Source organism: Gopherus evgoodei, chromosome 2 (genome assembly GCF_007399415.2).
Source record: "Gopherus evgoodei ecotype Sinaloan lineage chromosome 2, rGopEvg1_v1.p, whole genome shotgun sequence".
Taxonomy (NCBI): Eukaryota; Metazoa; Chordata; order Testudines; family Testudinidae; genus Gopherus; species Gopherus evgoodei.
In genome coordinates, this window is record NC_044323.1 from 142,974,041 (window position 1) to 142,999,847 (window position 25,807).

The following is a 25,807-nucleotide window of genomic DNA, read 5'->3' on the forward strand; positions in this document are numbered from 1 at the left end:
ATAGCTCCTGGTTCTAACCTCACTTGGGCAGCTGTAAAGTGGGAGGATCTCCAGCAGAAGTTAATATTGCAAAAAACAGTTTGTGAGATCAGAGTTAGATCTCGTGGATTTATTCATGTGAGGAAAGACTGTGAGATAGTTATTGTTAAAGCCATTCCTTTACTCTCTCTTACCGCCGCTGACCATTTTTACTGTAGGTTAAAACATTCCAGTGGCTAGCATCCTTTGAGGAACAGCAGATCCTTTGTGGCTCTGCATAGCTTGAATTAAGATCCTGATAAAGCAAAGCCCTCAGGCCCAGATTTTTAAAGCTATTTAGGGGCTGCTGAGCTTAGTGTTGCAAAAATCCCTAACTGACTGAGGAACCAAAATTCCATTTTCAAAAGGATTCAGGCAGGGTTTCTTAAACAGGTATTGCTGCTTGTGTAGAGAAAGCCCCTGGCATTCCAGACTGGTGTGTTTACCTGCCCACTCCGCAGGTCCGGCCAATCGTGGCTCCTACTGGCGGTGGATTATTGCTCTGGGCCAATGGGAGCTGCTGGATGCGATGGCCAGTAAGTCCCTCGGCCTGCACCACTTCCAGCAGCTCCCATTGACCCGAAGCAGCGATCCGCAGCCAGTGGGAGCCTCGATTGGCCAGACCTATGGATGGAGCAGGTAAACACACTGGTCCGGCACGCCAGGGGCTTTCCCTACACAAGCAATGACCCCTGTTAGAGAATAAATGAATAAAACCATGAGAACTAACTTCTGACTTAATGAGCAACAAAGTTTACATCTGGTAGGGCCCTAGCTCGCACCAATGGGAACTGCTCCGAGGAACATGAGGAGATGCTATGTTTTGGGATGATGCCATTCCCATTCATGGCTAAAACTGGGATGTTTGTCCTTTTCAAAGTCCCACCTCTGAGTTTTAGTACATTTCTTTGTACCTAGATGCACCTCATAGACAAAGCAGAAAAGGACAATCGAACGGTCATCACAGAATTCATCCTCCTGGGATTCGGGAATCTCCCTGAACTGCAGATCCTTCTCTTCCTGGTTTTCCTGGTGATCTACATTGTGACCATGTCTGGGAACATCCTCATCATTGCGCTAGTTGTGGCTGATCAGCACCTTCACACCCCCATGTACTTCTTCCTGGGGAACTTGTCTTGCTTGGATACCTGCTACACCTCCGCCATCCTGCCCAGGTTACTGGTCAGTCTCCTGACTGGGGACAGAACCATTTCTGTCAGTGGGTGTTTTGCACAGTTTTATTGCTTTGGTTCTCTGGCAGCTACAGAATGTTATCTCCTAGCAGCGATGTCTTATGATCGGTATTTAGCGATATGCAAACCCCTGCATTATGCAGCCCTGATGAATAGCAGGTTGTGCCTCCAACTAGCAGCGGGGTCTTGGATAATTGGATTTCTATTTTGTGTAATAATGACATCTTTTATGTCAGAATTAACATTCTGTGACTCCAGTGAAATTGACCATTTTTTTGTGATTTTTCTCCAATGCTAAAACTCTCCTGCAGTGACACCAGCATGATCACACTGATTAGTTTCATACTCGTCTCCCTAGACTCGCCTTGTCCATTTCTATTAACTGTGACATCCTATGTTTGTATCATTGCTACTATCCTGAGAATCCCTTCCACTACCGGGAGGCAAAAGGCCTTTTCCACCTGCTCCTCTCACCTCATTGTGGTTACACTTTTCTATGGGACCCTAATGACTGTGTATCTGCTACCAAAAACCAATACACTGAAAGCCCTGAACAAAGTGTTCTCTGTCTTCTACACAGTCCTGACTCCTATGCTCAACCCCCTCATCTACAGCCTGCGAAACAAAGAGGTGAAGGAGGCCCTGAGAAAAATAATCAGTTAATATATGTTGCTCAAATGAATTCAGATGGAGTCACTGATCTGTGAAGGAATCCATCTGGCATAATGAGCAAGAAAGTTTACATCTAGTAGGGCCCAAGCTCACATCAATGGGAACTGCTTTGGAGAACATGAGGACATGCTACATTTTGGGTTGATGACATTCCCATTTGTGGTTAAAGCTGATACTTGCTACTGCCTTAATTGGAAACCTGACTGCCTTTCGCTCTACACTCCACATAGTGTCATTTGAGATTTCAGATTTAATCTATTTAATCTATTTCGTGTTTAATCTATTTCTCTGTTCTCTCTGAGTTGGGAAAATACCACATTCTACTTGGCACTGACCTCAGTTCCCTGTAGGCGGAGGTAGTTGGTTCAAATATTTTCTGTCTCCTTGATGTCCCGGATTCCCAAAAGCTCCATAACTTTATATCTGGGAAGATTGTACTGGTCTTCCCATTTGTTGTACTGCATGTCATTTTGCAATGGGTAGAAGGGGTGTAAGCATGTGCCTATACTGCAATGTAACCCTAGGGTCTGTGGGACTTGAACCTGTAGGCTCAGTGAGTGTAAACCTAGACTTGAGTGTCCACACTGAATATTAACAATTGGTTTAGAATTTCTGGACCCAGACCTCACACCAACACTCAGGCATCTACGCTGCACTACGCAGACTTAAGTCAAGCCAGCCTCTGCCAGATTTCCTAGCACCTTTCCGAGTGGGTAGCCTTTCTAGCCCTTTGTTTCTGGTGCCCTGAGGGAAAACTTGACTGTCCATCCCGGAGCAGTTTACCAGAAGCTATTGCAGCCTGCCAAGGTATCAGACCAAGTTGTCTTTTGAGTCTGCATGTGCCTAGCAGCTGGAGCCAGCAACAGGGAGGAGTCAATGTTTGAAGCACTTGTCTTGCTTGTTCTTTCACTCTTGTTTCAGGCAATGGGCAGAGCTTCCATGAGGTGCTGGTGGACATTTCAGGGGCATTTTCTAACCTACAGAAGAAGGCACCTGTTGGAGGAAGATGAGGGTGATACAAACCTGACAGACTCAAACTGGATGCTGCTACTCATGACTCTTGGGAGAGCCACTGATGCCCCCTGTGTAGACTGGTGCTTCTGGACTAGGGACACGAGCACAGGCTGGTGAGACCTCCTTGTCATGCAGACCCGGGATGACCAGAACTTGCTCATGAGGAAAGCTGCATTTCTGGAGCTTTGTTAGCAGGTTTCCCAGACCTTTCAGTTCCACGACCCATATGCAAGGGAAGCCATTCCTGTTCAAAGGTAGTTTGCTATACCCCAGAGTCCTACAGGTCCGTTGCTAACCAGTTTGGGATTGGAAAGTCGACTGGACATACCTCTTTTGCCTGGGCTTATGAAACAGTGTCCTGATCACAGAGGCCATGGCAAAAGAAGGTGTAATTATATTCCCAGTATGTGTAGAATGGTGGTTGAATGTGTGTTTGTCAGTTTGAAAGCCTCAGGCCTGAGTCTGAGTTTAGGCTTACATTGCAGTGTAGACATTCTCTAAGACCCAGTGCGTCAGACCCCAAACAGATTAATGACTATCAAAATAGAATGAATGATGTGAATGATTCCTGTTGACACAACCTCTTTGCTTCAGCAACAACAAAATCAATGTCAATTAAAAAAACAGCGAGTAGATATGGAGGAAATGCTACTCATGGCATATTTGAAAAGTTCCAGCATCTTTCATCCTGAAGCACATTGGGTAAATTTTCCAAAAGTGTCTATCTGACTTAAAAGCATAAATCTCATTGACTTTCAATGACACACAGATTCCCTCATCCTTAGGTCCTTCTGAAAGGGGAACGCTTTTGAAAATTCTACCCATTGAATAGTACATTAATCCTTAGGCTTCTGATTCAAATTTATACACAGGAACTAATTGAAGGAATGACAGTAGTTGAGCCACTGAAGAGTATGTCTACAGAGCAGCTGAAGGTGAGCCTCCCAGCCTTGGTAGGCAGTCTCATGCTAGCAGACCTTGTGTTAGTGTGCTAAAAATAGCTGTGTGGATGTTATAGAATGGGGCCAAGCCTGGGCGACTAGCCTGAGCCTCCCCTGAAGTGAAGGACATCATTATGACCTGGACTAAACCTTGTTATGATTGAGGTAAAAAACTTATTCTAACTGATGTGTGAACACACTCTTCTGTTCACATACCTGTCAGGATGAATTAATCAGAAGCTCCCTCCCCCACCTAAGACAAAGAGGTGTGTGAACCTGCCCAGGAATTTGGACTGAATGGGCAGAAGGGTTTTGCTGAGTGTTAAAATCCTTTGCTGTGGTATTGAATACCCTAAGTTTAATTCCTGCTGAGCCACCTTTCATTAGCAAATCAGGGCCTTGTGCTTATTTTGGTGTGATTTCTCTGTCCGTATCTTTGCAAAATCATCTCTGATCAATTACAAAATTTCAGGGAATGTTTGAGGTCTCGGTAAGCGGAACCCTATCAATTTTTGAGAAAATCTTTTTTTTTTTAAGTGTCTGTTTTTCATGGAAATTTCAAATTTTTGTTGAAAAACCAAATATACCAAAATTCAAATAATTCGGTTCAGAAAGCCTTCTGCGGTGCCCCATGGCAGCTGTATTTCAGTTCCCTGTGTCTCCATTCTTCACTATGGGCTGGGGTCCCCTGCTGGACTACATCTCCCATGGTGCAACCACCTCCTCTCACTCTGAGGAGAGAGAGTGGTTTCCAGGCCATACAGGAGAATGTGGGCTTGAAGCATAAAAACTACAACACCCATAAAGCACTAGACAGTATTTCAGAATCAAAATATTTCAAAATTTTGGCCATTTTTTTTGTTTGTTCTGTTTATTTTATTTTATTTTATTTTTGGCCAAAGGATTGAACTTTTCAATGGGAAAAAATGATGAAAATGCTTTTATTTGTTTTGTTTGTGTTAAAAATTTCCATGGGAAAAAAGCCCATTTTCCATCATCAGACATTTTGCAGGCATCACAGCAAAGCAGAATTTTAAGGACGACAATAAAGTGGCTTTGCAGAGAGCTCTTCTCACATAGAGGAATCATAATGGCTGATCTGTGTGGGACAGTAGTGCTGGGGAGAGAGTAGGTAGGACAAGGATAGACTGTGAAGCCCTTAGAGGTGTTTATGTCACAACACTATCCCTTAAAATGCTGCTATGCAACCAAACTCTCTCTTGCTTGTTCCATTCCATCCCTGATCTCTCTGAAAGCTCAGCATGTCCCACAGATACAAGAAGCTTCAGGGATTGTTCTGTCACATATAGTCCTGGAGCCTTAAAATCCCACCTATTCTTCACAAAGAATATGTCTGTTTCACAGTAGGCCCGTGTCATTCAATGGCAGATCGTCCAGCAGGACAAGAAGGCTTGTGTAGGCTCGAGATAGGGAAGGAGTAGGTGTGGAATGTTAAGGTTCTCAGACTGTAGCTGCTACCACAATGTTCTGGGGAATTAAGTAGCTGTCCACTAGGACACATGTTAAGGCTGCCAAATTGTTGAAAAACTGGTAAGAACTTTCAGCCAGTGTCAATTTCACTGAGTCACACTGGCACTTGGGGGTGATGTGTGGGTTTATTAAGTGACTTGTGATCACAATTCCCACTCATTTTCATTGTGACTTGTGCCCATAAGCCACTTCAGCAATTTAGAAAATAGCACCCAAACAGTCCCGTTGACCATTCCCAAAGCCCTGATCTAGCCGGTTCTTAATAAACAGGACTTCTGGGATTCAAAGAACTGATGCATAAAAGAAACACAATAACTCTCCCCTGCCACAAAAAGCTTTCTCTCTGCTAATATATCTCTGTGTTGGTAGATTGTTTAGAATTATGTAGTGGCCCATTGGGTATTAATTAACACACAAACGTTATATTCTAGATTTACAAGTATTGTTAATAAATTGTAGTGACATTTTAGAAAAGATAAGCGGGCCATTTTACCCCTGATGTAACGGTTAAGTGCAGAGACATCAGGGATGGATTTAACCCATGATGCTTATGCCCTACAGAGGAGACATATTCTGAAATCAGCTCCCCCTTAAGACACTTCTCTGTGGGTGAAAGATTCAGAAACATAAGGCTGTGTCAGTCCAGTACCCCCTGTGCTAAGGGAACTTTCAGTGGGACTTGTGCTCCTAAATCCCTTAGGAGCTTTTGAAAATCTTCCTCCAAACTCCCATTCATGCTATCTGGCTTGCTGGGGATATCACAGTGTAGGCAGAGAGTTGTGCAGCCTGGAAAAAACCCAGTCAGGAGGGAGAGAAATGTGGGAGTCTGCCCAAGAGAGAGGTGATGGCTGGGAGCCGAGATGCTAAAAGAGTGTGCCTTTGGCGGACTATAGAGGGGAAATACAGGCGCAGCTGCCCTGCACTCTGACAGCAGGATATAATTTCAGCTGAGGTTTGGTTGCTGAAGCCAAGCACTATTTTCACTCATATCCACCTCTTCCCACAGCTGCCTGACTGCTGGACAGTCCCATAGCATATGCCTCAGGGTTTCTTTTTCTGTATCTAAGTGCCAACACACACCAGAATCAAGACCCCCATCTGGCAAACCCCTGTGGCATCCAACAGATTTTGAAAATGTTTTGCTTTTTCAGGCATAGCCTGAAATCCACAGGATATTTTTTTAACACTCCATAACATGCTCCGCCATTAGGATTCTTCTGAGGACTATGATAACTCCCCTTCCCCTGCTTTCACAAAAAGCTCCAGATCAATGGAGGTCCTCTTCATTAGTAAGGCATGCATAGTTGACATGGGCCTCAGGAGTTTATGAAGTGTTTCTGATGATCCCGCTAGCTCTGGGGCCTCTGCAGTCCTAGGGCATCCAGACAAAATTGATACATAACTTACAACTCAAACTCTCCCTATTGTCATTCTGCTCAGGGTGGCAGCTCAGATCATTGCTTTAGTGTTAGAAAAAAAGACAAAACCCTCATCCATGACAAACTGATACTCAGATACTTCTTCCAAATTGTAGGGAGTTTTTTTCCCTCAATTTTCAAGTCTGTGTTACTCCAGATAGGTGCTTTTGCATGACAGTGAGGATGAAATTGGTATCTCTTAGTTAGGATAGCCCAGATCCTTCATGAAGCTACAACTGTAGGCACCTTATTTTTCTCCATTGAACAAAAAGAGCATACCCATAGGGGGAACTGGATGGGTTAATACCATGTTGGTATAAGGGTGTTAATGTGCTGGAACCAGCCTGACATGTGACAGGAGAAAAGCAGAATAATAATTTTGTAGGTTTCAAAACCCAGTCAGAAAGGCTTTAAGCATGTGGGACCCATACAAGTAGGCCACTTCAAATACAGCGAAGCCTTGGCCACCTCTTCATTTGACTGTGCTAACCCTTTCCCACAGTTTCCAGGAGAGAGGATGCCACCAACTGGTACTGTTAGTTATTTGAGAGAGTGCAGGATCTCAATTTAGCTTCACTAGTTTATTAATGTTTCTGGGGACTTTTACACCTGTTGTGCCAGTTTGTCTGTGAAAGTTCCATTGTGACAAAGGCCCACTCCATGACAGTCAGGAGATTTCTAACAGTTCAGATTTTTCCCAATTCATTTGATAAACAGATTGTGATGCTTCCTGGGGGTCCCAGGGCTGTGAGGCCCCTCGCTCCCACCTGCTCTTTGCATGTGGAGACCTTGACTGTGTCTGCTGGGGCTCAATGCCCATCTCCTCTGACCAAGGACAACACATGCATTCTGCCTAAGCCTATGCAGGCCCTGCTGTCACTCTGCAGGTAGTGATAGACACTCTCCAACCCCCGAACCCTTCGACCATCTCCCTGGAGCATCCAGCCCCTGGTCCACTGGACACTCACAGTAGTCACAGATTGGCTGCTCCCAAAGGATTAGTGCAGCCCAGGTTACCAGCTCCACCTCAGACCACTGCTCCGTTTAAAAACACAGCACTTAGACACATTTACAGTTTAAACAAGTAGATGTTAATTGAACAAAGCACAGAGATCCAAACAACGGCAAGTAGAAGTTGTATCTTGTATCTTGTAGAGTACATCTCACCCTGATCCTTGCAGTGATTTACAGTCAGGCTGACTGTGACCCTGCTTTCATGAAACAAATGTGTGGGCAGTTTTTCTCCCAGGTGAAGGACTCAATGAGTTTCTTTGCACTCCCTGATACACCAGACTAATCCTTTGATCCTATTCACAAACAGGACACCCTTCCAGTCTTTGTTTCACCATTCAGATTTCCTTTGTAAATTTTGAAATCTCTCAATTTGCATCTGGCTCAGTATGCAAATAGGCCACCACAGAGAGGGTACAATACAAAGTGCACACCTGGCCAGATAGGGAGATAAAGGTCTGTTACTTTGACACTGTACTCAGGGAACCCAGAACCAGAAGCCACTCTGGCCAGGTCCACACTACAGCGTTAAATCGATTTAAACAGCATTAAATCGATTTAACGCTGTAACCGTCCACACTACAAGGCACTTAAAATCGATTTTAAGGGGACTTAAAATCGATTTCTGTACTCCAGCTACACGAAAGGAGTAACCCTAAAATCGATATTACTAAATCGATTTAGGGTTAGTGTGGATGGATATCAAAGTTATTGGTCCTATTCTTTTACTGAGCTACCCAGAGGGCACCGCTCCGGAAATCGATGGTATCCTGGGACCATGGACGCACACCACCGAAGTAATGTGCCCTAGTGTGGACGCGTAAAATCGATTTTATAAAACCCGTTTTATAAAATCGATTTTAATAATATCGATTTAAAGCTGTAGTGTGGACGTAGGCTATGTCACCCCTCTGCTTTAGCAAGGGTGAGCTTTTCTGGAGATTAGACTGTGTGTTACTGCCTCCCACACCGTCTGCCAGCTTCACAGCAAACTCCTCAAGTTTCTGCCAGTCATAACCTTGCCTTGCAGGTAGCCATCAGTGAACTCCAGTTCCTGAGTTCTCCAGAGACATATCCCTGCAGTGTCCAGTCCCTGTCACTGCACACTCCGAAATTATTGAGTTCACTGGTTCCAAAGAGAGAGCACATACACCAGCTTGTTAGTTTAGCTGCAGACTGACATTTCACTTCAATATCACAGCACTGAATTGGTTTATAGTAAAACTAAGGATAAGTTTATTAACAAAGAACAGAAATTTAAATGACACTGAGCAGGAGAAAAAGAGACAGGTCTGGTTACAACCAAACCAAACCATGCTTTCTAGCGACTAATACTTAAATCATAACAAGTTACAATCTTTGCCTAAGCAGTTTTCTCACTCAGATCAAGTTACCATCATCTTTAGCCCTCCAGGCCAGGGATCCAACTTTCATAGACTCAAAGGGTGCTGTTACCTTTGTCCCCTAAGTGAAGGATAACTAGAATGTTTTTTTGCTCCCACTTGTATTTTCCAAAGTCCATTGTCTATCTCACGAGCTACAAAGATTTCCTTTGGGTGCAGATTCAGACCCCAGTGTGCTCACTGTATTGTTTCCTCCGCCACTTATTAGCTTGATTGCTTTGTTTACCTTATATGTAAATATCCTTTCATTGTCCTTTCCCTGTAATTAAGCCGATCAGACAAGTAAATCCATATTCCTTTGTCTAAAGCAGATTTGGATTATGCTCGACCTCCAAACCCCATTTTAAGAACGTATTTCCTGCACATATGCATAACTTGCTATACACAACCCGTACACACAGAACACAACGATTTTTGGGACAAGCATCACCATTTTGCATATGATATCTAACGTGACATCCCTTAAATACACATGACGACGACAGTGTGTTAGGTGTAGTGAGTGTGTCAGACCTGCTGTGAGTTACAGTCTAAAGGGCCCTTTGTTGACTAAGGGGCTCTTAACGTCACAGTTACCCGCTGCCTGGAAGGAACACCTCCGATCCACGTGACCTACCTTCATGCCAAGACCCTTAAGAACATCATTTTGAGTATGGACACAGAAATCCTTCAATATTATCCACACCCACATTTCACACAGATTAGGATGCCTAGTGGGTTGCTGGCTCTTGGTAGAGACCTCACATGCCACCATTCTATGAAGAATTATGCACATATCCAAGCCTGGAACTTCCCATAAAACCCTAGGCAGCCCCTATGCTCTCTGCCACTTGGCACCGCGGGATTCCTGGGTCACATCTCCTCCACTCTCGTTGAGGCAGTAAGGTTAGCTATTGGCTAATCCACATGCATTGACTCAGAACCCACTTGCCTAGACAGTGCTTCTGTCACACATTTTCCTTGCCCTTCCCATATCATACTCATGAATGTCTATACTCCAGCGTTGCAATGTGGAGCTGGTAACTTATGTTCTGCGAAGCCCTGCCAGCGGAGAATGGTCTGTTAGGACGCTAAACTTCCTGTGCAGTGGGTATAGCCTTAGTTGCCCCACAACTGCATATTTCCTTTTGATGACTGAGTAATTTTGTCCAGTGATGGGTCAGTTTTTTACTTAAGAAAAAGCAATAGGATGCTCCTTATAGCCCTTGCCCGCTTGCACTAGTGTGACTCTCAGACCTGTACTTGATGCATCTGTGCAGAGTTTAAACATTTTATCCAAATTTGGACCAGCTAGTGTCAGTGTCACTGACAGAATTCTTTTCATTTGAGCAAAGCCCTCCTGGCAGGCTATAGTCAAAGCCACGCTGGCAGGCTGTGTCTCTTTGCAGAGGTCTGTCATCGCAGTTGCAATGTTGCTGAAACCTTCCATGAGTTTTTGGTAATAATTCAGCAATCCTCTAAAAGAGCGAATTTGCTTTTAGGTTCAGGGTACAGGCCAGTTAACAACGGAGTCCACTTTTAAGGGATTTTGGCAAATCTGGCCCCCTCTTGCCAATGGCCTACATAAGGGACATTGGCCACCCCTATCTTGCACTTTGATACTTTTACTGTGAGCCCTGCTTGTTTGGGTATGTCTATACTGCAATTAGACACCTGCAGCTGGCCCGTGCCAGCTGACTCCGGTTTCTGGGGCTGTTTCATTGTAGTGTAGACTTCCAGGTTCAGGCTGGAACGCAGGATCTAGGACACTGCAAGATTGGAGGGTCCCAGAACTTGGGCTCCAGCTCGATCCCAGAAGTCTACACTGCAATGAAACAGCCCCCTCCCTTCGCTCCCCCCCGCCGCCCCAAGAGCTGGCTGCATTATTTATTTTTCTTTCTCAGTAAATCTGAGAAATTTGACAATCAATGTGTGAGGTCTGGTAAGCCATGGTCTGCTGAGCACTTTCTAAGCCAAATTTAAAATCATCCAGCAGTACTCAGCAGGTCTGACTGGACCCGATACATATCCACTTGGGGATCAGTGACCTGCAGTGATAATGGTGACCCAAATCAGTCTTCTTAAAACAGTGTTGTTTAATCTTAACAGTAGGAACACAGCACAGCAAAGGACAAGGCAGGCTATGCTTCCTCGAAGAACCCACCAGTTTCTGGAGGTCAGGAGGCAATTGCATCTTCTAAACCATCTCAGCGAATTAGGCTCTCCTCTAGTCAGGAGGGATGCAGGCCTGGGAAAGCTGGGCTATCAGACCTGCCATGTGTGGGCAGAGGTCGCATGTCACAGTTAATTGCCCTTGGTGTTTGTGGAGGAGCTCTTCTCTGAGCTATTGTCCAGCCTCCTGGGTCATTTCCTGAATACCCAGCTGTTGAATTAACCCAATATCTGCAAACAAAAACATCTTCACAATAGTCAGACAAACATCATACAGTTGTCACAGATTGCTACAGGGTAGCCCATGAAGCTCGTTTTAGCATTTATTTTATTCAGCAGTAATGCAAAGAACCTACAGGCCTGTATCCTGTAAGATGGGTTGTTCATTATTTTTTGTCAAGGTCCAAATTTCTTAGTCAAGGTCCAGACTCCAGAGAAACATTTTTCACACCACAGTAACAATAACTACAACAAATAATTAAAAAGATTTTGCAGTCCATTCAAGAACATCTGGCAGTCCGGATTTTGCCCGCAGTCCACCTATTGACTACTCCTGACGTAGCATATTATAAAAGTTGTATCCCAGCCTCTGTGCAGGGGCAGAGAGAAAAGGGTAGCCCTTGGGAGATGCCAGGATGATGGCCACTGGTGGTGATGAGGAAGGTGATGGTGATGCGGAAGATAATGGCTAACATTTCCGGTTGTTCTGCAAGGGATGGTGGGAGTATGTGGATGTTCAGACATAAGGTCTGTATTATCTCGGTCTACCTTGCTGGGTTAGAGTGTTTGTGACTTTGCTGAATGTAGTAATAAACTATTACAAAGATAAAAGGGTTCCTAAAGTGTGAGTGTTGTAACCATGCACATCAGGGTTCCCAACTGAACAGTAATTTTAATAATACTGGGCCTGATCTTGGGACAAGAACCATCAATACCTCAGAGTGATAACTGGGAATTCTTAAGTAATCAATACAAGTCATAGATTGGGCTACAACAGGCAACTCCAAATCCATCCCCTGAATATTATAATAATAAATTCTCTCCTCCTCCCCCCGCAAGTTTTCAAATAAATATTTTTTTGGCCATCACTCTTCGCAGGGCTTCCTTTACCTCCTTATTCCTCAGGCTGTAGATCAAAGGGTTCAGCATTGGAGACACCACTGAGTAGAACAGGGAAAGCAGTTTGTTAGTGTTAAATGAGTAGCAGGATTTTGGTTACAGATACATCACGATGCTGGACCCAAAAATCAAAGTCACCACAATGAGGTGGGAGGAGCAGGGGGAGAAAGTTTTGCTTCTGCCCATGGCTGATGGAATACTGAGGATAGCGTGGAGGATTCAGATGTAGGATACAAGGATGAGCAGGAAGGGGACTGTGACAAAAGTGACAGCGATGGTGAAAACAGCAATTTCACTCCTGTAAGTATCTGCGCAGGCCAACTTCAGCAGCGGGAGCAAGTCACAGAAGAAGTGATTGATCCTATTAGGCTCACAGTAGGGCAGAGTGAACATGAAAGTTGTCTGCCTGACTCCCACCAGCACCCTGATGAGCCAGGACTCAGCTGAGAGCTGGAGACACACACTTCTGCTCATCATGGCTGTGTAGCACAGAGGGTGACGTATGGCCATGTAACGGTCATATGCCATGGCAACCAGCAGGCAACAGTCTGTGATACCCAAAAAGGAGAAGATATACATCTGCATGGCACAGCCCAGGAAGGAAATACTCTTTTCCTCGGAGAGGAAGTTCACCAGCATCTTTGGGATAGTGGCCGAGGTATAACCAATTTCCAGAAAGGACAAGTTCCGAAGGAAGAAATATATGGGGGATTGAAGGGCAGGGTCCATCACAGTGATTGTGATGATGGGGATGTTGCCCACCACCGTGATGAGGTACAACAGTAGCACCAGAAAAAAAAAGTGAAATTTGGAGCTCCAGGATGTTGGAGAAAGCCACAAAGAACTGTGTCACAACTGTGTGGTTCCTGCTAGCCATGTCCTACAACTGTTTTCTATCTGTGAAGTTAATAAAATCATAGAATCATGGAACTGGAAGGGACCCTGAGAGGTCATCTAGTCCAGTCCCCTGCACTCATGGCAGGACTAAGTATTATCTAGACCATTCCTGACAGGTGTTTGTCCAACCTGCTCTTAAAAATCTTCAGTGATGGAGATTCCACAACTCCCTAGACAATTTATTCCAGTGTTTGATTACCCTGACAGTTAGGAAATTTTTCCTAATGTCAACTCTAAACCACTCTTGATGCAATTTAAGCTCATCACTTCTTGCCCTATCCTCAAAGGTTAAAAAGAACAGTTTTTTTCCTTCGTCTTTGTAACAACCTTTTATGTACTTGCAACCTGTTATCATGTCCCCTCTCAATCTTCTCTTCTCCAGACTAAACAAACCCATTTTTTTCAATCTTCCCTCATAGATCTTGTTTTCTAGAAATTTAATCATTTTTGTTGTTCTTCTCTGGACTTTCTCCAATTTGTCCCCATCTTTCCTGAAATGTGGCATCCAGAACTGGACACAAATCTCCAGCTGAGGCCTAATCAGTGGGGAGTAGAGCAGAAGAATTACTTCTCGTGTCTTGCTTAAAACACTTCTGCTAAGACATCTCAGAATAATGTTTGCTTTTTTTGCAACAGTGTTACACTGTTGACTCATATCTACCTTGTGATGCACTATGACCCCCAAATCTCTTTCCACTGTACTCCTTCCTAGGCAGTCATTTCCCATTTTGTATGTGTGCAACTGATTGTTCCTTCCTAAGTGGAGTACTTTGCATTTGTTTTTATTGAATTTCATCCTATTTACTTCAGACCATTTCTCCAGTTTTTTCTGATCATTTTGAATTTTAATCCTATCCTCCAAAGCATTTGCAACCCCTCTCAGCTTGGTATGGTTTGAAAACATTATAAGTATACTCTCTATGCATTAACTAAATCATCAATGAAGATACTGAAGAGAACCTGACTCAGAACTGATCCCTGTGGGATCCCACTCATTATGCCCCTCCAGCATGACTGTGAACCACTGATAACTACTCTCTGGGAATGGTTTTCCAACCAGTTATGCACCCACCTTATAGTAGCTCCATCTAGGTTGTATTTCTCTAGTTTGTTTATGAGAATGTCATGGGAGACAATATCAAAAGCCTTACTAAAATCAAGATATACCACATCTACCACTTACACACTATCCACAAGGCTAGTTAATCTGTCAAGGAGAGCTATCAGGTTGGTTCATTAACTGCTTAAGTTGGGTGAATTATATAAGAAATTTATATACATATATATAATCTCTGACACAACAAATTTTCAGTGGTGCTTCCATTTGTGGATGCCCAGTATAAGACATCTGGTACTCAATGTGCAGTGGCACTAAGATCCCACAGTTCCCACAGACTCCAACGGGAAAGCCAGGCTCAGTGTGTCACAACTTGGACACCTAGAACAGGAGGAATCTAAAGCAAGTGGCCCATTTTGAGAACATCAGCCTGGATCTCCCTGTTCAGTAAAATGAGGAGAGGCTTGCTCTGTCTTACTGAGTGGACCAGGCTTTATTTCCTGTTCCCCAGCTCAGGTTACAGAGGTTGATATCTCTGGCTCCATTACCAGTCAGGCCACATTGTGTGTGTCTACAAAGCATTTTGGAGCAAGCAGAAGTGAGTCTCCTAGCCCAGATCAGCAGACTTAGTCCACCCATCTCACTAGAATTCATACCTGAGCTCCAGCCTCACCTGGTGTCATTTTCCTGTGAGAATTCCTTTGGGATCATAGTGATCGCTATGGGGCATTTAGTGATTTAATGAACTCAAGACAAAAATGATAAAAGACTCCCAGGGCCAGCTTTAGGCCTATTCCACAAATTCCCCCGAATCGGACACTGCGCCTAAGAGGGCCCCGGGCCCAGTGAGAATCCCTTCCCTGGCTAGAGGCGCCTTTTAATTTTTACTCACCTGGCGGCGTTCTGGGTCTTTGGTGGCACTTCGGTGGCGGGTTCTTCGCTTGCTCTGGGTCTTCGGCTGTGGGTCCTTCAGTGCTGCCGAGGACCTGGAGCGAGTGAAGGACCCATTGCCGAAGTGCCGCCGAAGTCTCGGAGCACTGTCCAGTGAGTACAAGCCCCACATGTTTTTTTACTTGTTTTTTTTTTTCAGTCATTCCTGCCGGGGGTCCGTCAAAACTGTTCAAATTGGGCCCGGCACTTCCTACTGCTGGCCCTGGCTGCAGGGGATACATCACATCTCTGTATGTGAGACAGTTGCATGTATATCTATCATTCTCTATAGAGATAGAAAGATAGTCATGTATCTTTATTTGCTATTGAGAGGTCAGACAATTGTTTAATGACAGCAGACACTGAGATTTAAAAAGTTAAAGTTTTATAAACCATTAAAACGCAAATTGTCGTCACGTCAAAATATACAAAGTAAATATCCTGTAATCAAATTCCAATAAGTTTTCAAGCAGCATTTTTCTTACTTTGCCTGTCTGCACATTTTGATTATTATCGATGGAAATATTTTTCTTCAGTGTGTGTATGGGGAAAATCGACATTTATGACAAAAATTGAATCCTCAGTATAGAAGAGCTGGCACTCTGCATATTCTGCTGTCACAACAACAGTAACAGGGCATCAATGAACTGAATGAATCGATAATCTGATGGAGTTCTGCGGAAATCAGATGTATCTGCCAGGTGCTGTTCCAGATCAGGATGGGTTCACCCAAAATCATGCTTGCCTCAGGCTTGACATTACAGGACACTGAGTGCCCATAATTCCCACTGGCTTCACTGAGAGCTGTGGGTGCTCAGCATTTCACAGGAAATGCCCAGCACCCTGTAGGAGTGGACACCATGTGCTTTCTATAATTGTCAGATCAGACTTCAGAATGCTGGCATTTGGAAATCTGCAAAACAAGGGTACCCCGGGCAATAAGAGATCAAAGCAGCAAAGAAACTGAGATCCGGAGAGGTGAAGTCAACCAGTAACAAAACAGGGAATAGAAGTCAGGTGTGACTGTGCCACTATCACAGTACTGACCTTTCTTCTTCACTGTCCCATCTCAGGGCTCTCATGCTTACAGAGTTATTGAGCCCAGAGACCTGATTCACATCTTACATTACTGTTGCACATTGAAGGAGCTAGATGAAAAGTATGTGGTGCAATGCACAATAAAGGGGCCTGGTATGAAACACAGTGTGTGCTCATGTAATTACAGACTGTGTTGTAATGGAGACACACATAGGATGGCATCTCTCTACCTTTGTGCCTCCTTGATAAGGTGTTTTAAAGTAACCCACAACAGCAGTGATGAATATTAGACTAATCAAACCACAAAGACCTTCATCCCTAAGCCAAAACAGCAGAAATATCTGTCCCAATATTGAGTGCAAGCTATAGCGGCTACTGACTTCACCTGAAAAACCAGCTGGCCAGTGAGAGAGGTGACTCAGACACATTACAGCAAACCAGCTCATTCCCATTTCACGGGCACTGAACAAACTATGGCAGAACGGTCTGAATCCTTTTGACAGCAGAGAGTTTAGTGACAACTTTTCCCAGTGCCTCTTTGACCTCTCTGTTCTTCAGGCTGTATATGAGGGGGTTGACCATGGGAGTCACGATTGTGTAGAAGACGGAGAACACTTTGTTCAGGTCTCTCAGTGTATCAGTTTTTGGTAGCATGTAGACAATTATTATGGTCCCATAGAAAATTGACACCACGATGAGGTGAGAGGAGCAGGTGGAAAAGGCCTTTTGCCACCCGGTGGTGGAAGGCATTCGCAGGATGGTGGTGATGATACAGACGTATGTTGCCAGTGTTAATAAAAATGGCAGGAGAGTGCATATAGGAGCTAGCATGGTAGTGACAAGCTCCATCATACGTGTGTCACTGCAGGAGAGTTTTATTACTGGGATGAAGTCACAGAAGAAATGGTCAATTTCATTGGGGCCGCAGAAAGTCAATTGTTGCATTAAAAATATTGTTATGTCAGCAGCCAAAGAACTACTTATCCAAATGCCAACTGCTAGCTGGAGGCAGGACCTGCCATTCATAAGGACAGCATAGTGCAATGGTTTGCATATCGCTAAATACCGATCATAGGACATCACTGCCAGGAGATAGCACTCTGCAACTGCCAGGAAACCAAAGAAATAATATTGTGTGAGACAGCCGCTAATGGAAATGGTTCTGTCCCCAGTCAGGAAACTGGCCAGCATCCTGGGCAGGATGGTGGAGGTGTAGCAGGTCTCCAAGCAGGACAAGTTCCCCAGGAAGAAGTACATGGGAGTGTGAAGTTGCTGATCAGCCACAACTAGCACAATGATGAGGACGTTCCCAGCCACGGTCACAATGTAGATTATGAGAAACAGGAGGAAAAGAAGAATTTGTAGCTCAGGGAGATTCCCAAATCCTAGCAGAATGAATTCTGTGGGAACTGTTTGATTTCCTTGCTCTGGGTTTGCCATGAGGTGAAACTAGAGGAAGAAAACAAAATTTACAATAGAATCTGAAGATGATATATTTTAATCAAGTAGTAGTATCTATTTAGTTCCATAAATATACAATAAGGTCCCTCATCCTGTTAGGTCAGTGAAGAACCAAGACTCTGGAGGCAAATTTTCTGCTTAGATCTTTGACATTCCATGATCACCCCACCTTCTGTTAGTTAAAAGGCCAATATAGGCAGAAAAATCACACTGATGTCTAGATATATGCCCAAAATTGGCAACACCATTTTGTATTAGTCTTTTGTAACTTTGACAAGTGGTCACCATAGATCACCAGGGTGGACTGTGACTCTTTCATTGAAAACATATTATTGGCTCAGGTAAAGGCTATCAGGCTCTAGTGGACTCATATTCTATGATTCTATGACTCAGCCAGTAGAGGGGGACAATGATCAACAGTGTGTCAAAGCAAGTTACATTAATCTCCCGGAGACAAGGTCCAGCACTTTCCTATTGTTTTTATTCTTTTTCCATTTTTTGACATTCATCTTAGACCTCTCCAGAGACACACACATCACTGAGCTCTTGCATCACAAACTTATGCTGAATTTACAATTCACTCTCCTTTTCCAGTATCACACCTCAGTGTCTCAGTTTACTTTCCCTCAGAAACACTTGCAATTTGAATCTCATTTCGTTTCTGTCTGCCATTGAATCATTCCTCTGCCCTGTTGTGCATTTGCTTCTGCTCCCTATTAATGTTGTCTCCCAATGTGATTAACTTCACTTTCTGGGTGAAGGTGAACAGGGGATTATTAACTAGCACAGGACCTACAACGCAATGTGCTGGCTCCGCTAAATGAATGGATCCCGCTCTCTGATTAATTTGTTTTATCAAACACTACAGCTCCCCCAACTCAAGGCATCGCTCTTTATTCTAGAATCCCTTTGGTTTTGGAAATTAAGTCACTTAGCAAGCCACATGATATTGCCACTAGCTAAGGCAATCAGATATTTTCAAACAGGATGCTAGTGACACGGTGTCCCATACCTCATAACACCCAAATGTATCACATCAGTGCAACCCCTTCAGCCACTGTTCAATTCTATCAACAATAATGGAATATGTGTGATAAGATTTATTTTTATAACTGCTCAATCCTCTGTGTTGTTCATTTTTCCCTTGCCTTCTAGACTTAGCAATTTTTCTCTTAATAGTCAAATAAAATGAGTATTATGAAAGCAATGAACAACATACAGAATTAATGTAATTATTGTCACCATTTCAGGGTAACGGCACCTGTTTCCCCCCTCCATGATCCACTTTGGGTGTCCCAGTCAGGTCTCCTGTCTCCAGTCATCAGCTGTCTCTGGGCAGGGCCCCTTGTCCCAGGCAGAGGCAAGGGGTTTTAAGACTACATAGCTCCCTGCCTTGCAGTGGGAGATCGCCAGCAAACCCAGTACCTAATGCCTAGTGCCTGTGCATTGCTTTCTCTCCAAGGGCTACGAACAGACATTTCCGACAGTTATGAAGGAAAACCTCCTTTCATCACTGTTGTAAGTGTCTACATGACTGTGGCATAGCTGCAGCTGTGCCTCTGCACTGCATGTAATGTAGATATGCCACTAGTCTCTGGAAAAGCCAGCCTGAATCAGTACACACAGGGGGTGGGAACTTCTCCAGAGCTGCTTAATCTCGCCTTCATCACTGCCCCCAGTTTTTGGTTCCTGAAGGATTCAGTTTCAATCACTAGATGTCGGTAAACGTTGCTATCAGCTGAGACACTGAAACCAACAGAAAAAACAATTGGTCACAGTCAGCATTAGCGGAGCCTTCCCCTGAGCCCGTGGGGCTGGGAGTCACTGGCCTCACAGCCAGGCAGGGAGCCCTCTGCACTCAGCTGTCATGGGAGTGAGCAGAGCTGCACAAGGCCCCCTGCACTGCTGTGGGGCTGGTGACAGCCATCCCTGAAGGTGCACAGTGCGGGGCAGGCTGCGGTCCTGGCAGGCCAGAGCTGAGACCCCTAGTCTGGGCTGTGAGGCGGAGGATGAGTTCCTGGCTGTGGGAGAGAGCACCCCACTGCTGGATGGCTTCTGCCCATGGATGGCACCATTCAACAACAGGGTGGCCTCTCCCACTTCCCAGGGCTCATGGGTCTCCGCCGCCGCACTGCCCTGGCCACGGAACTCTGCTCCACTGGGCCAGAGGAGCCGCCTTCCCTGCCCCTTGCATCCTGGTGTCTTGGACTCCTCACGGTGCAGGGAGCCACCAGTTTCTCCGCTGTCACTGCTGGGAGACCCCCGCATGCCTGTTGTCAGCACTGACTAAACCCTGATCCCAACCCTGCCCCTCACTGAATTTCCTGCAGCTGTAAAAATTAAAATAGTTAAAAACTGAAGAAAAAACATAAAAGTCAATGTTAGTAGTCCACATTGCAAAAAAATTGAATTCTGCCAAGCCTATTCATGGACAGTGTCTACACCCGGAGCACTGAGCTCAGCAGCAAATATCAGCTCTGCTCTACCCAAATCTCACTAACCCTCTCCATGCCCCAGCGAGGTCTGTGCCAGAATGAAAAGTAAAATCTTGTTTGTAGCAGAGGGAAACTTTGGGTGGAGTGAAGGATGCTCCAGTGTTTCATTGGCTTTCCTTGGGCTTTGGAGATGTTGGTTCAATTCCCTCCTTTGTCACAAAAATCCTTGTGTGACTTTTAGGCCAGAATTCTAAAGGCCAGTAGGTACCTGAAAATGCATGCTGGGGCCTGAGTAGGTGCAGTACATAACACCCATTGATTATAAATCCCACTAAGAGTGTCTGCTCTCTTTACCTCTATAAATCTCTATACCTATATAAATCTGTCCCTCTGGGTGTTAGCTCCCTATATGTAAAGCAGGGACAATAGCATCTCATGGGACAGTGGGAGGATAGACACATTCAGTTCAGTGAGGTGCCCAGATACCGTGATGATGGGGGCCATACAAGGAGCTACAATAGCAGTGACCTGAGTGGTCTTTCCTTCTTCCAAATTCTGTTGAGTTGGGAGTTTAAGAGAGATCATTGCCAAATTCCCCTTAGGTTTTAATGGAATTAGTTACCTAGCAAACTTACATGGCTTCAAAAACCTTGAGCTTCAAGAAGCAGGGAGGAAAAGATTGACTTACCTCTATCAGCAGCTGGAGTCTGTCACCTCCTCACTCAGGATTTCAGACACTGTGAACCAGGTTATTCAGTCTATCTTCTCTACCCACTGCATTCATGTACTTCCATGTTCTCAGTAAATAGAATGTCATAGCTGAGATGGGCTACCATGGCTCTGTTATATCTGGTAATGTGCCCTGTGCTTCATACTCTCTGCCAAATGGGGAACATCTTTTCTGATTCATTATATATACTTCTGTGGAAGGTGCAGTCTCCTGAGACACATCTGCTGTGGGGAATGTAAAAGGCAAGGGAAAGTTAGTATTAGGTTTATTTGCAGACAACGTCAGTAGAGTCAAACTTCTAATCTCAAAGCAAAAGTCCTGGAGAGGGAAGAAACTTCTAATCCTAAAATCAATCTCTCTGTTTAGTGGGTGAATGTTATGTTGATGGTCAAGAAATAACACCAATTCTAGAAATAAGGTTTACAGCTGAGATTTTCAAAGCTGCCTAAATGATTTGGACACTGAGTTATCATCCAGTTCCCCTAGGCAGCTTTGAAAAATCTCAGCATAGTTAGCTGATCTTGCACTTTCTCTCAACAAACCCCGTGTTGCCCTCAATAGCAAAACACAGAAGTACCCAGACCCCATCCAATATCAGATAATTAGTTCAGGGAACATTTTTTAAAGTGTTTATGTGATTTAGGAGCCTAAATCCCATTTTCAAAAGTGTTTTAGTAACTAAGGATTAGCACCCTAAGGGTACGTCTACACTACCCACCAGATCGGTGGGTAGTGATCAATCGGGGATTGATTTACCACGTTTCCTCTAGACACAATAAATTGATTCCCCAAACGCACTCCCCGTCGACTCCGGAACTCCACCGCTGCCAGAAGTAGAAGCGGAGTCGAGGGGGAGCAACAGTCGTCGATCCTGCACCATGAGGATGTGAAGTAAATCAATCTAAGTCGATCTGAGATTCGTCGACTTCAGCTACGCTATTCTTGTAGCTGAAGTTGCATATCTTAGACTGATCCCCTCCCCCAGTGTAGACCAGGCCTAAGAGTCACTGAAGGTCAACAAGACTTAAGCAAACTTAAGCAGTGACACAGAAGCCTAAATGTTTTCGAAATGTTACCCAATTTTTGCTCAGATAAAATGTAGGTACAACAAGGTGCTTTACAAATTTAAGTTGAGATTGTCAAAAGGAGGAGGTGTAAAATGTACACAACTGCCACTGAATTGCGATGAGAGTTTGGCACTTAACTTCCTTAGGCTTCTTGGAAAAGACCAGACCATGGAAGCAAGGAGGTCAGAGACCTATTCTTTTTCCCAAAACCCTGGTAAGTTTGAGTCACATGCATCTTCAGTGCCACAGCAGTTACACAAATTAGATAATCTCATACAAGAAATATAGATCTCTAGTTGGTCTGTTGGAGTGTTTGATAACCAACAGAACAGTACTGAATGCATCCTGTAGAGGACCATGTTATACATTCACACTAGCCAGTTCATGGTCCTTAATGGGTACAATGACAATCATAATTTCATTTCTGTGTATTACAATATATTCTACAACCTGAGTCTAAAAAGTTTTTCAACATGAAGTTTGACAGACTGTCACTTCTTGCCCTGGCGGGAATGCTTCTTGCAGCCTTTACGAAAGAGCACAATAAATTACTCCCTGATCACTTAATAAGGGCTCCGTCTAATTTATCACTAGTATGAATAATAGTGTCTCCCAAGCTTTGTTCTTCATAATTCCCAGTGCTGAATATTTGTGGCTCACATAATTGCACTTTTAAATAAGAAGTTTCTTTTTCTTTTAATTTTAATTAATCTGACAAAAATATAGCAGATATGGATGAAATTGTATCGCTTAACTCTTTGAAGGATATTGGCTGAATACAGAACTAGAATATATAATACAGGGAAAGACCTGAAGCTTCACAAAGCTTGGCTTACATTTTTAATTCAAGTTTTAATTCCAATTCTTATTCACTTAAAAATATTGTTTAACTAAAATCATGGTTTTAGTATGTAGTACTGTCTATTTGTCATTCCCCAGAATCAGCTGAGATAAGAATGGACACACAAAACATTGGCCAGAAAATCTTGGCTGCCCCCTAGTGCCCATTGCCCCTAACCCTCTGCTGCCCCTTGTGGCCATTATACAGTATGGTGCCTAAAACCTTTTTCTTAAGTGACATAGGGGCCTATGTCTTACTGACGGTTTACAAGATTTGTTCCTAAGTGCATCAGTTCCTTTTGACTATGAGATTTAGAGGCTAGAACCACCAGAGCACTTAAGCACCTCAAGAGACAAATGCCAAAGTCCAGCATTACAATGGCACTGAGGACTTCCAAAGCCCTGCTCAGCTGCCACCTAATCTCCCACTGAGCCTCCATGTCCAGCACGGAAATCTCCTTGGAATCTGAATTTCCACCATTAAGGTTCCCTACCTGCCTGAGTTCATGGCAGATAGCATGTGCCCTGGCATCACTGTCTAGATGCAGAGGCTCCTCTCTCCTATGCAAGTTTCACGGGGATCCCCACCCTTTTCCATCTGTGGGCCTGATGCAATAGACATGCTTGGAGCAAACCTAACCCTGTGCAACATGGCAAGGGGGGAACAGCAGCCTCCTTTTCAGCCTTGACCTCCATGGCTAGGGCTCTAAGCCAGGGTGTGGGAGATGCAGCTTGAACTCTCCCTTCTGCAGAGAAGAAATTAGAACCTGGGTTTCACAATTGGCAAGTGGGTTCCCCAGCCACTGGGCTATGGGATGTTTGGATAATGGGAGTAGGGAATGCTCACAGTCTTGCCTGCTGAAGTCGTCCCACTGTGTATAAATAACTCCACATGCGTTGGGCCAAAGGGAGAGGAGGAATGACTCTACAGCCCAGCGGTCAAACCCCTATTCAAACGCTGCTCCACAACAGGCACAGGGGGAAAAGAACCCTGCTTTCCCACTTCCAAGGTGATTGCCTCTGCTGTGTGTATGTGTGTGTGGGGGTGTGTGTGTGACAGGTGAGAACCTCATACACAGATGCTCTCCTCCCTCAGGCTGAGATTTAGGTGCCTTATTCCTTCATAGGAGCAGGGCTTAGGTCATGTCCTGCTCCGCAGCATTCCCTGTGGGCTCCCTGCTCAGCAAGCTGGCTTTTGTGGATCCCTTTCTTAGGTCCAGATGCTCAAAGGGACTTTGCTCCTACCTGCCACTGAAATCAATGGGAGTTGGGAGCCCCAGTTCTCCCCATGCAGCCTAAGCACCTAACTTGAGCTGTGGGATCGCTGCTTGGCAAGGTGCCTAGAGGCTGGGTATTGCCATGCTTAAGTCTCTTTGTGGATCAAGGGGCAGATTTTTAGAAGTGTTTAGTGTGATCCTAGGACATCTTGATGACAACTGGCAGAGGATACAGTGATCCCAGGTGTTCACCAAAAGGGGTCACGCGCACTGGTCATCAGAATCATTGAGAGATGTATGCACAGAAAATTTGAGGAATTATGTATATATGCTCGAAATTATGTTCTTTAGGCCTTGTAGTTTCACTCACAGGTAGCACATCTTGAGATAAACTTCTCCAAACATTAGGTGGGAGCTACTAATCACCCTGGTGCAACACTGTGCATTGGCTACGTATCTCAGGTACATCACTGGTTTCACGGTGCATGTACCTGAGGCACTTTGATACTTTCATCCTATGACCAGCCAATCTAAACTCTTCCATAGATTTTCATGACAACTTCAACCACCACCACCCATCCATGAAACTCTCTAGAATATTCTCACACCAGCGTCATCTTCCTGGACAGCACAATCAGCATCAACAATGGAACCCTACAAACAACCATATAAAATAAACCAGTGGATCACCACACCTGCTGTCAGATCCAGCAACCATCCCAGGCACAACAAAAAAACTGCTATCTACAGCCAGGCACTTAGATACCACAGAATATGCACCAAAGAGAAAGTCTGGGATATAAACCTCAACATACTTAAGAGTGCCTTCACCAAACAAAGCCATTCCAAAGAAGTAGATCACATCATGGAACAGGCCATCCAAATACCCTGAGAGAACTGCCTTTAATATGGGGAGGGGGAGGAGGACCCCTCCTGCCGCATACCCTGTATGTGTTCCAGTGTGATGTGGTAGGTGACAACCAGGGGTATCATTAAACAGTTACAACCCATACTCAGCTGGTACCCCATCCTATAAGAAATCATTCCTGAATCCCCGCTTCAGGTCTTCAAACAACCCCACCACAACTTCATCATAAGAAGCAAACTCCCCACAGACCAGGACACACTAACTCAAAGCAACACCAGAACCTGCCAGAACAGATGCAACATCTGTAGTCATATCTCCACATCAGTGATGAAAATACCCCACCGCCATCACACGTGTCTCAAGATCCATGGGTCCTACAAATGCCTATCACATGTGGTATACCTCATCCAGTGCACTAAATGCCCCCCCAAAATAACTGTGAGTGAAGCCAGTCAGTCAGTCAATCACTACGCTCTTGAGTGAACTCTCAGGAAAAAAAGTGATAAAACACCATATCCCCCATGGGTGAACTCTTTTCACAAAGCAGTCACTCCATATCTGACCTATCAGGCCTTGTCCTCAAAGGTAACCTGCATAAACCTCAAAAGATGAGTCTGAGGGGTTAAATTCATAATTTTACTAGACACTAAAAATCATGGACTGAACAGAGATGTTATATCCTTGGGGGCAGCTGGTTTAGGAAGAAATCACTTCAGGCCAGAGAGCAGCCAGCTAACAAAGCTATCATTTATTTATAGACATGGAGTTGACCTAACCAGCCGAAGCTGGCTGGGCTATCCCCTAATAATCTAACTCAGTTGACATAGGAACAAAAA

General features: G+C 44.5%; 1 protein-coding gene and 2 pseudogenes across 1 annotated transcript; 1 reads left to right on the top strand and 2 right to left on the bottom strand.

Annotated features, from left to right (window-relative positions):
• The first annotated feature begins 936 nt into the window (after positions 1 to 936).
• Positions 937 to 1,874, top strand: LOC115644991 (annotated as a pseudogene).
• Positions 1,875 to 12,374: 10,500 nt separating this feature from the next.
• On the bottom strand, positions 12,375 to 13,308 carry LOC115644994 (annotated as a pseudogene).
• Positions 13,309 to 16,824: 3,516 nt separating this feature from the next.
• Positions 16,825 to 17,793, bottom strand: LOC115644992 (olfactory receptor 11A1-like). Its single transcript, XM_030549407.1, has one exon. It carries the CDS (start codon positions 17,791 to 17,793, stop codon positions 16,825 to 16,827), a length of 969 nt encoding a protein of 322 aa, XP_030405267.1.
• Between the last annotated feature and the right edge of the window lie 8,014 nt (positions 17,794 to 25,807).